The following is a 12,677-nucleotide window of genomic DNA, read 5'->3' as shown; positions in this document are numbered from 1 at the left end:
ACAATGCCTTTGCCTGAATCAGATTATATGGTACGGAACTACCATGCAATCTGGTTGTAGTGTGTTTCCCAAAGTATTGCATGCACGACTTTTGGTGCGGCGCAGTGTGATTTGCGCCCATTCAGAAAGAATGGGCTCAAATCGCACCACACAGAACCGCATGCATACTGCACAGGAAAGCTCAGCGTGTTCCTGTGCGATTACTAATGTGAACCGGCCCTGAAGGCCTTTATTTTTCTATTCACCGTAATTTAATCTTTTAAATTATTATTTTATCTACATGAGAAGGGGCTCAATTTTCTATCTTGTCAAACAGACCTTAAAATTAGTGACAACCAGAAGGGGTGTTATTTAAAGGGGTGACAATCTGTTCCAAATTTTTTGTGAAAAGTTTTTTTATACTGCAGAAATCTGTAATTTAATGTGTATGAAGTGCATTTAGTTAATCCATATAATTAAACCTTTTTGAATTAAAAAATGATTTTTAAGGTTCAATTCTCTTCTAGCAAATCATTCCAGAACGATTTAAAGCTCTGGAGTCCGAGCTCTTTCGGTACACAAAGATTAGGCACTGGATTTCTGGTGTCATTTAGGATAAAGATTTCTCCACATTGCTTACTATCTTCGAAAACACCTGTCACCACACCCCTCTGGCTTATAAACTAATCTCGTTAGTATATTATAAACTTAACCAACTACCCACGTCGACAGCTTATGCCTATGTGACTCCGTGGGAGGTGGATTTGAAGAACAAGTCGGCCCTGGATTGGCAGGTCGTTTGGTCCACCACCACCTCCTGCATCATTATTATCATCACTTTTGAATCTCCCTTAAAAGTGATGACTAGATGGTACATGGTCCCTTCCAGACTAGCCCATATTTTCCCTGTCCATTCAGGCTTATTCTTTTGGGGATGCCAAACAACAGGTGATGTTCTTCATATTTGGTAGACCTGTCCTATGTTGGCCTATTTTTGGGCCAGGGTTCTCTCAATAATGCGTACATTACTAGGTACCCCATTCACTAAGAACCCCTGACTGGCCTTCCTGCACTTCAAACCTCCCAACATTACTAAACAGCAATTTAAATTGGTCCACTTTGTTTTGCTAGCCTCTAAGCTTACAATCGCTAAAGAATGGAAGAAGTATTATACCCATTTCTCAGAAATGTAATCTTGCTTGGATGGCATCTTTTTTAGCGAACAACTGACTAGTATCTTCACCAACACTCAAGCCAAATTCCTCAAAATTTGGAGCCCATGGCTCTCATACTGACACCCATTGATTTCTATGGTGAGCCTGGGAGCCGCATAAGAGGCATCCTAGTGGACTGGATACCCCTTGCGTCACACCTCGCTCCCTTTCCCCCCGACCCCCTCTCCCCCCCCCGTTCTTTTTCTCTTTTTTCTTCTTTTGGGATGATGCCGTGTTTGGCACTAAGGTCAATTTGCCACATTGGCCCTGTAGCCACCATTTCTCCTATTGTTCTGCTTTATTGACCAAGTGTTGTTAGTAATACATTAATGTTTGTATTACTCTTGATATGATTGATACTTTGTTGACATTTTGGGCATCTACCTGTACAATGTATTTGTGTTTCTTTTTTATGACAAAGTAAAATATATTGAACAGAAAAATGATTTATGATTGTAGACATAGCAAACATGTATTGATAAAAATACCACATCAGTTATGTTCCTATTATTGTTGACCCTTATGTTTTATTGTAGAGTGTGACTTTGAAGAAAACCATCTTTGTGGTTACATGAACAACTGGAACCCAAACGTAAACTGGTTTGTTGGAGGAGGCAACATCAGAAATGCACAGGCTATCATGCCTAAAGACCACACTCTTAACAGTGAGCTAGGTAAGTTGGAAATAAAAAATAGAGGTGGTTGACATAGGGCGATTGGAATAAAGTATGTTAAAAAATAAGTAATTATGATGTATTTTAGTAACATGTTTATCGGAAATCCCTTAAAATTATTTTTGAAGTGGCTTTTTAATGATTGTTTTTTATGAATTATTTGTGATTTCTCCCTTCAATAGCTATCAAATGAGCAGGCAGTGTATTAATTCTGCTAAACAATTACTAAGGCCCTCACATGGGCTGTTATTTCTAATAACACATTGATAAAGTGGCATCAAAAGCAGGGAAAAGAAAAACACATTCAACACATACGATTACTAACCAAAAAGCACAAAATGTTTTCCTAATATTCACATCATTTAACATTATTAAAGGATGAATAAATAAAAGTAATACTGCAGCTTGGTAGCAGGCATCATAAAGTGCTTGATCTTACCTTGTCTGCCTTCCACCATTGCCCTGATTCACAGATTCATCCCCTTAAAAAACCTATGTGGAAAGTCTGTAATTGGATATGTGTAGCGCTACTCCCATAAGAGCAGAAGGAATACTGTCCAGGTTCTCCCCGCTAGCTCTGCCCAGCAGCCAGGCATACATGCTCATTCAGACATTTCTTCAATGACCAGTCTACATGAGATCATTCGTTCGATATTCTCATCGTGTGTACCAGGCTTAAGTGAAAAATAATTCTCCCTGAGTGGGCACAGACAATAAATAATACCTGACAGGGGTCTTAAGCATTTTCTACTATATCCAAAAAATATTGGCTTTCCATACACTTTAATATATCAGCAATAATTGTAATCTAGCATTATATGTTAGAATTATTACGTAAACAAGGAAAGTGTGGGTTATGTGTTTCCAGTCACTTTCCCCACTGGTACCCCCTTTTTCCCTTCCCTTCCAGACCCCTTATCAGCATGAGGCCCTGCTGAAACACACATAGACTCACCAGCTCCTACTCCATGCAGACCTCATGATCAGTGGGGACACTCAGCAACTTCAGGGAGATGTTCTGTCCCAGACACACCTAACTATGTCATTAGACAAAAAGAGCTGCAAGGTAAGTCTGGAACTGAAGAATTCCCTGTATCTGCATGGAGCTGGAGCCAGGGATAGTAAGTCTGTGTATTAGGCATAGCCTGGCCACCTCAACACCCCCCTTGCCAGTCATGCTGTATCCTTCCCAGCCACCTCACCCCCCATTTACCACAAATCCTTTCTAGACCCTTCTCTTCTTTTCCACTTACACTGCATCCCTCCCAGGTCATCTCGCACCCTCTACTCAAACTGCATCCCTCCCAACTACCACCACCCTTTCACAGCGCATTCCTCCAGACACTCTGCATCTCTCCCAGCCACTTCATGCCTGCATTTACCATGAATCCCTCCCATCCACCTAGCCTTTATTCCCTCTCTGCTTACACTGCAGTGCATTCCTCATGGCCACCCCACTCTGAATCCCTCTTTCCCCCCCACCACCCACTCACAATGCATCCCCTGTGATATGCTCTCACAACCATTTCCTCTGTTTCATCAATGCAAACAGAAGGAGCCTCACTGTCAAACCTGCAGTCAACACATACTGGAAGCATACTTACCTGCTGTGTGTGGTGTTATTTCTGGCCTGTCTGCCTACTATGCATGCAGCCTCCCCCCTCTTTGCATGGAGGGGTGTGAATGGAGGCTGGCTGTGTGGTCACATGACCACAGAATTAGACATCTGAAAAAGAACACACTATTTATTTAAAAAAAAAAAAAGAAAAATAATTTTCATTAGTATATAATATTTGCTGTATTAGAATATGCTTTTGTAGTTGTGAGTTCACAACTGGGGCATCTGTCCCCCACCACCTGCACATTGCCCTCTGTTCTGACAATCAGCTCTGTTCCACAAGTGCCCATTACACTGTGCTCTGACAATCAGCTCCGTTCCACAAGTGCCCTCTTCCTCATCTGTCCACCACTACTCCACTAACTGCCCATCACACTCTGCTCTGACAATCAGCTCCGTTCCACAAACGCCCTCTTCCTCGTCTGTCCCCACCACTTGGACATTACACTCTGTTCGGACAATCAGCTCCATTCCACAAGTGCCCTCTTCCTCGTCTGTCCCCCACCACCCCACTACCAGCACATTACACTCTGTTCTGACAATCAGCTCCGTTCCACAAGTGCCCTCTTCCTTATCTGTCCCCCACCACCCAACTACCTGAACATTACACTGCTCTGACAATAAGCTCCGTTCCACAAGTGCCCTCTTCCTCATCTGTCCCCCACTACTCCACTAACTGCCCATCACACTCTGCTCTGACAATCAGCTCTGTTCCACAAACGCCCTCTTCCTCATCTGTCCCCACCACCTGCACATTACACTCTGTTCTGACAATCAGCTCCATTCCACAAGTGCCCTCTTCCTCGTCTGTCCCCCACCACCCCACTACCAGCACATTACACTGTGTTCTGACAATCAGCTCCGTTCCACAAGTGCCCTCTTACTTATCTGTCCCCCACCACCGAACTACCTGAACATTACACTGCTCTGACAATCAGTTCCGTTCCACAAGTGCCCTCTTCCTCATCTGTCCCCTACCACCCCACTACCAGCACACTACACTCTGCTCTGACAATCAATCTGTTCCACAAGTGCCCTTTTCCTCATCTGTCCCCCACCACCTGCACATTACTCTCTGTTCTGACAATCAATCCGTTCCACAAGTGCCCTTTTCCTCATCTGTCCCCCACCACTCCACTACCTGCCCATTACACTCTGTTCTGACAATCAGCTCAGTTCCACAAGTGCCCTCTTCCTCGTCTGTCCCCCGCCACCCCACTATCTGCACATTACACTCTGTTCTGACAATCAATCCGTTCCACAAGTGCCCTCTTCCTCATCTGTCCCCCCACCACTCCACTACCTGCACACTACACTCTGCTCTAACAATCAGCTCCGTTCCACAAGTGCCCTCTTCCTTATCTGTCCTCCCACCACTCCAGTTCCTGCACATTACACTCTGCTCTGACAATCAATACTTTCCACAAGTACCCTTTTCTTCGTCTGTCCCCCACCACTCCAGTTCCTGCCCATTACACTCTGCTCTGACAATCAGCTCTGTTCCACAAGTGCCCTCTTCCTCATCTGTCCCCCACAACTCCACTACCTGCCCATCACACTCTGCTCTGACAATCAGCTACATTCCACAAGTGACCTCTTCCTCATCTGTCTGCCACTACTCCACTACCTGCACATTGAACTCTGTTCTGGCAGTCAGCTCCGTTCCACAAGTGTCCTCTTCCTCCTTGGTAATGATTAAGCGATCTGTGGAATTGTGAAACGCGTTTACCTGTCCCGTGTCTTTATGAAGCACTGTTTGTATTCTATTATACGGGGGGATTAAATACTTCTTTCTTCAACTTCTCCTGAGTGCGGTCACATTTTCTTTGAATTATTGTCCTCTTGCTCATCTTTCCCCCACCACCCCACTACCAGCACATTACACTCTGCTCTGACAATCAGCTCAGTTCGACAAGTGCCCTCTTACTTATCTGTCCCCTACCACTCCACTACCTACCCATTACACTCTGCTCTGACAATAAGCTCAGTTCCACAAGTGCCCTCTTCCTCATCTGTCCCTCACCACTCCACTACCAGCACATTACACTCTGCTCTGACAATCAGCTCAGTTCGACAAGTGCCCTCTTCCTCGTCTGTCACCCTACCACTCCACTACCTACCATTTACACTCTGCTCTGACAATAAGCTCAGTTCCACAAGTGCCCTCTTCCTCAACTGTCCCCCACCAACCCACTACCAGCACATTACACCCTGTTCTGACAATCAGCTCCATTCCACAAATGCCCTCTTCCTCATCTATCCCCCACCACCCCACTACCAGCACATTACACTCTGTTCTGACAATCAGCTCCGTTCCACAAGTGCCCTCTTCCTTATCTGTCCCCTACCACCCCACTACCTGCACATTACACTCTGTTCTGACAATCAGCTCAGTTCCACAAGTGCCCTCTTCCTCGTCTGTCCCCCACCACCCCACTATCTGCACATTACACTCTGTTCTGACAATCAGCTCAGTTCCACAAGTGCCCTCTTCCTCGTCTGTCCCCCACCACTCCACTACCTGCACATTACACTCTGTTCTGACAATCAATCCGTTCCACAAGTGCCCTCTTCCTCATCTGTCCCCCCACCACTCCACTACCTGCACACTACACTCTGCTCTAACAATCAGCTCCGTTCCACAAGTGCCCTCTTCCTTATCTGTCCTCCCACCACTCCAGTTCCTGCACATTACACTCTGCTCTGACAATCAATACTTTCCACAAGTACCCTTTTCTTCGTCTGTCCCCCACCACTCCAGTTCCTGCCCATTACACTCTGCTCTGACAATCCGCTCTGTTCCACAAGTGCCCTCTTCCTCATCTGTCCCCCACAACTCCACTACCTGCCCATCACACTCTGCTCTGACAATCAGCTACATTCCACAAGTGACCTCTTCCTCATCTCTCCGCCACCACTCCACTACCTGCACATTACACTCTGTTCTGACAATCAGCTCCGTTCCACAAGTGCCCTCTTCCTTATCTGTCCCCTACCACCCCACTACCTGCTCATTACACTCTGCTCTGAGAATCAGCTTTGTTCCACAAGTGCCCTCTTCCTTATCTGTCCCCCACCACTCCACTACCTGCTCATTACACTCTACTCTGAGAATCAGCTTTGTTCCACAAGTGCCCTCTTCCTCATCTGTCCCCCACAACTCCACTACCTGCCCATCACACTCTGCTCTGACAATCAGCTACATTCCACAAGTGCCCTCTTCCTCATCTGTCCGCCACCACTCCACTACCTGCACATTGAACTCTGTTCTGACAGTCAGCTCCATTCCACAAGTGTCCTCTTCCTCCTTGGTAATGATTAAGCGATCTGTGGAATCGTGAAACGCGTTTACCTGTCCCGTGTCTTTATGAAGCACTGTTTGTATTCTATTATACGGGGGATTAAATACTTCTTTCTTCAACTTCTCCTGAGTGCGGTCACATTTTCTTTGAATTATTGTCCTCTTTCTCATCTGTCCCCCACCACCCCACTACCAGCACATTACACTCTGCTCTGACAATCAGCTCAGTTCGACAAGTGCCCTTTTCCTCGTCTGTCCCCTACCACTCCACTACCTACCCATTACACTCTGCTCTGACAATAAGCTCAGTTCCACAAGTGTCTCTTCCTCGTCTGTCCCCCACCAACCCACTACCAGCACATTACACCCTGTTCTTACAATCAGCTCCATTCCACAAATGCCCTCTTCCTCATCTGTCCCCCACCACCCCACTACCAGCACATTACACTCTGTTCTGACAATCAGCTCCGTTCCACAATTGCCCTCTTCCTTATCTGTCCCCTACCACCCCACTACCTGCACATTACACTCTGTTCTGACAATCAGCTCCGTTCCACAATTGCCCTCTTCCTTATCTGTCCCCTACCACCCCACTACCTGCTCATTACACTCTACTCTGAGAATCAGCTCTGTTCCACAAGGGCCCTCTTCCTCATCTGTCCCCCACAACTCCACTACCTGCCCATCACACTCTGCTCTGACAATCAGCTCCATTCCACAAGTGCCCTCTTCCTCATCTGTCCCCCACTACTCCACTACCTGCACATTACACTTTGCTCTACAAATCTGCTCCATTCCACAAATCTAACTATTCTGGAATGGGTACAGGTTTGCTAGTATACTCTATGAATCTAACAATTTTCTGTTTAGTAAATGTATACTAGACCAAATGTGTTTTAAATAAACTTTCAACATGAGACTGAACCTGCTAGCTAGACAGCTTACATTCACTGTTGGGATGGACTGCATATGTCTTGGCTCACCACTATAAGTAAAATCAGTTACATCTGTATTTTAGAACTTAGTCATTTTCATGTTACTGGTGTCTCCATGCAGGAAATTGATATGCAGCTGTTCTTTCTCTTGAATATGACTACTTTCCGTCAGTTTAAAAATTATATGGTAACTTTCTATGAAGTGCTATGTAATCACAGTTGTGAGGATCGCCAAGTCAGAGTCCTGACCTCAATCTTGCATTGGTATTTTTTTAAGCATGCTGTTTAAGCAAGATATCCCTAAATATACACAAACTTAAACCATTCTATATACAGGAATGGTCCTGGATATAGCCTAACCCAGGGGTGGGCAAACTTTTTGACTCGAGGGCCGCAATGGGTTCATATATTGGACCCGGGGGCCGGACCAAGAGTAGATGGATGGTGTGTATGTGTGCCCCCTTTCAATGCAGAGATGCCAGCGTGCCCCCTTTCAATGCAGATATGCCAGCGTGCCCCCTTTCAATGCAGATATGCCAGGGGGCCCCCTTTCAATGCAGATATGCCAGCGTGTCCCCTTTCAATGCAGATATGCCAGGGGGCCCCTTTCAATGCAGATATGCCAATGTGCTTCCTTTCAATGCAGATATGCCAGCCTGCCCCCTTTCAATGCAGATATGCCAGTGTGCCCCCTTTCAATGCAGATATGCCAGGGGGCCCCCTTTCAATGCAGATATGCCAGGGGGCCCCCTTTACATGCAAATATGCCAGCGTGCCCCCTTTCAATGCAGATATGCCAGGGGGCCCCCTTTACATGCAAATATGCCAGCGTGCCCCCTTTCAATGCAGATATGCCAGCGTGCCCCCTTTTAATGCAGATATGCCAGCGTGCCCCCTGTCAATGCAGATATGCCAGCGTGCCCCCTGTCAATGCAGATATGCCAGCGTGCCCCCTTTCAATGCAGATATGCCAGGCCCCCCCCGCGAGACTAGTGCACTTACCTCAGGCAGCGCTTCTCTTCAGTCCCCTGACGTCTCCTCGAGTCCTTAGTCCTCCCGCCTCCTCCTCGGCCAATGGCATGGCGCTATATAAATCCTGTATAATAATAATTGGCCAGGAGGAGGATCCGTGTGACAATAACAAATTTTCATTCGCTATTGTCACACAATGGGCTGGCTCGGGCCGCACTGCTCTGTGCGCCCCGGCCGCCACTGCCGAAGTTCCTCAGGCGGCCCGGTACCATTTGATCCACGGTATCGGTCCGCGGGCCGGGGGTTGGGGAACACTGCACGCTCCACGGGCCAGATTAAAAGGTCCGCTGGGCCGTAGTTTGCCAATTCCTGGCCTAACCAATGCCAAAATCTGAACAACAGCTACAAAAGTGATTAATAAAAGGATTTATGTGCTTTTTCACCAATCACCTTGATTGTTTAATCCTTCCTGCATGCAGTCTGTAGATTTACATTCCTTAGCACGATGCCCCACGCCAAGATGATAAAGTGATAGGTAAGTCTTGTTTATTTTTGTTTAAAAATAACGAACATGTTATACTTACCTGCTCTGTACAGTGGTTTTGCACAGAACAGGCCAGATCCTCCTCTTCTTGGGTCCCTCTACGGTGCTCCTGGCCCCTCCCTCCTGTTGAGTGCCTGCACAGCAGGCAGCTTGCTATGGGGCCACTCAACAGCCACAGCTCCCTGTGTCCATTCAAACATGGAGTCAAGGCCTGACCCCATCCCCTTTCTCTCCTCTTTGGCTGACTGACTGATTGACAGCTGCAGGAGGCAATGGCTTAGTGCTGCTGTCTTAGCCAATAAGGAGGGGAGTTCTGGGCAGCCGAGACACTCCTGCAACATCACTGGATTGGGATGGGGCTCAGGTAGGTATTAGTGGGGCTGAGGGCGGCTGCTCTACACAGAAGGCTTTTTATCTTAATGCATTAAAAACGGATTGAGTTAAAAAAACCTTCTGCCTTAACAACCATTTTAAAGTGGTTGTAAACGCTTACATATATATACCCAGTGAAGTCACCGATTTTGGATGATACACAGAGATGAAATAAATCCTCCTACATAAGTTGCATCTGTTTATCTGCAGCACCCTCTTCTCTACAGTCATTCAAAGTGCAGAATGTATACAGCTTGTCTGAGCCTTTTAGAAAACAAGGTGCAGGGAGCTGAAGTTACACTCTGTAGAGCTTAGTGAGAGCTGATTGGAGGACACCCCCCCCCCCCATTACACCGCATGCAGGAACAATCTGTCAATCACAGGCTGTGTGGTGGCGCTCTCTCCCTTGGCACCTTTTTACCTCTTGGTATTAGGAAAACTTGTCCGAAGTGACTCATACAAATAGCAGAGTAATGAGGCAGCAGACAGAGATAACATTTAGTGTTCTAGATTGAGACAAGTACCCATTATAGAGGGATAGGCTTTGTTCATATTTCATGTCTGAGCTTTACAACCACTTTTATCTTCCTTCTCTTTGCAACTCTTTGAAACTAGGAGCATGCAATGCTGTGTGCTCCTAGCTGTGAGAACTGTGCTGTTACTGATAGATCCAGATCTTCACTTATAAAAAACCAAAACGTTTGGTTAATGAAATTGTTACCAGCTATACAGTAGCTTTGTTTGTTAACATAACAGCTGTCCATATCGGTGACAACTGCTGGTGTATTGCTTTCTTTGGACAATTGCTGTGCCCAAAGAAATGTATTATTTGAAGGACAAATTAGAATTTAAAAAATATAATCATTTTTAATACACTACCTTTTTTTGTTTTCCCTTTTTTCTTTGTCCAATTTTAAGCCTATAATAGGAATAATTCTGAGAAGGGTAAATAAAATAAAATTAAAAGTAAAAATAAAACAAAAGTAAAATTAAAACATTGTAATAAATAAAAGCCTTTTTTTTAGGTACCGTAAGTTATTGTTAACCGATGCTTACTGACAATGCTAAATTTGGTCTGGGCATCTAGGTATTGATGACCTCTGGTCATGAGATGGTTAATCCATTTGTTCGGTAAAGATAATGCAATGTGAAATGTGTGTTGTCTGATAAAAAAAAGTCCATCTTTGCTATTATGACCTAGATGCATATCAAAACGAATTTTAGGAGGAAATCATGCAGAAATCCAGATAATTCCTTAGGGCTTACAAGCTTTCCCTCACAACTGTATGTTGGCAGACATCTGACAGCAAGCGGCATTTATGCCAGTGACCCAAAATATTGTTTTGGATAATGAGCCCTCTAGTGTAATATGCCATCCGTCAGCTGAGCAGATAGCCTCTTGTTTGGGGAAGCTTATACTTTATACCACCTTGATCAAATGCTGCTATGTTAATAACGTTTTAGAATCCTTGATTTAATTACATGTCTTCTTTTTAATTATAGGTCACTATATGTATGTTGACTCTGTTTATGCCAAGCGGTTCCAAGAAGTAGCTCAGTTGGTCTCCCCTTTGATTATAACTCCAATATCTGGCTGCCTTTCTTTTTATTATCGAATTCAGCGCGAAAGCAGCAATGTTTTTATGGTCTACACTAGAGACTTGCATGGCAGCTATGAGGAACTCTGGAAAATGAGAGATGTACGGCAAGGGGAATGGAACCTGGCAGAGGTTAACCTAAATGCATTATTCCCAGTAGAGGTAAGGCTAGTGTTATTTTTATTTTTATTATTATTATTATACAGGATTTATATAGCGCCAACAGTTTGCGCAGCGCTTAACAAAATTAAGGCAGACATTACAGTTACTATACAATTTGGAACAAAAGGAATCAGAGGGCCCTGCTCGTTAGAGCTTACAATCTAAAAGGGAGGGTCAATTGATACAAAAGGCAATAGCTGTGGGGGATGAGCTGATGGAGCAAGTGAAACAGTGTTATTAGTTAGTAGCCGGGTAGGCTTCTCTAAAGAGAAGGGTTTTCAGGGATCGTCTAAAGATGGATAGATTAGGGGACAGTCGGACAGTCGGACAGATCGGGGTAGAGAGTTCCAAAGAATGGGAGAAGCTCTGGAGAAATCCTGGAAGCGAGCATAGGAAGAGGTGATGAGGGAGCTAGAGAGCAGGAGTTGTGGATGGCTTTTTAAACTATTGTTAGCACTTTGAATTGTATTCGTTGGGTGAGTGGAAGCCAGTGAAGGGATTGGCAGAGAGATGTGGAGGACACTGAACGGTTGGTAAGGTGGATAAGTCTTGCAGCACCATTCATTATGGATTGAAGGGGGGATAATCTATGTAAGGGTAATCCAATGAGGAGGGAGTTGCAATAGTCGAGGCAAGAGATAACCATGGCGTGAATTAAAAGCTTGGTGGTGTCATTGGTTAAAAAGGGCCATATTCTAGCGATGTTGCGGAGGTTAAGGCGGCATGATTTGGACAGGGATTGGATGTGAGCCTGAAAGGTCAGTGCAGAGTCCAGGGTTACCCCTAGCACCCTGGCATGTGTGGAAGGACTGATAGTTGTTCCATTGATCTTGACAGAGAATTCCGGGGAAGGGGCACGTGGAGGAGGAAATATTATGAGCTCGGTGTTATGCATCTATATTAGTTAAATTGTTTATTTTCAGCAGGTTAATGTAGGAAAGGTGAAATGTTTTCAGAGAAATACTAGGTAGATATGCTGGATAATAGACCTTGGGGATTATTTACTAAAACCGTAGAGTGTAAAATCTGGTGCAACTCTTAATAGGAACCAGTCAGCTTCCAGGTTTTATTGCCAAAGCTTAACTGAACAAGCTGAAGTTAGAAGCTGATTGGCTGCCATGCACAGCTGCACCAGATTCTCAGTGATTCAGTTTTAGTAAATCTATCCCTTTGCACACTGTACACAGTGCTGATTCTCATTTTACATCATGGCAGTTTCTGCCCCACAAATGGTAGATTACCACTCAGGCAAATGTTAACTTGAATTTTCCAAAATGCTCTAGAAAAAAAAAAAATGCTGGTGTATAG

The 12,677-nt window shown here is 45.1% G+C and overlaps 1 protein-coding gene across 1 annotated transcript in view; it reads left to right on the top strand.

Annotated features, from left to right (window-relative positions):
- MAMDC2 (MAM domain containing 2) overlaps positions 1 to 12,677 on the top strand; it is a 199,326-nt gene that overhangs the window by 160,187 nt on the left and 26,462 nt on the right. Inside the window, 2 exon segments of the mRNA XM_082247924.1 lie at positions 1,730 to 1,867; positions 11,113 to 11,369. Coding sequence (XP_082104050.1) covers positions 1,730 to 1,867; positions 11,113 to 11,369 — 395 coding nt within the window.

Source organism: Pelophylax lessonae, assembly GCF_965119305.1.
Source record: "Pelophylax lessonae genome assembly, chromosome: 1".
Classification (NCBI taxonomy): domain Eukaryota; kingdom Metazoa; phylum Chordata; class Amphibia; order Anura; family Ranidae; genus Pelophylax; species Pelophylax lessonae.
Note: the sequence above shows the minus strand (reverse complement) of the source record. Positions and strands in the feature narration are given on the sequence as shown.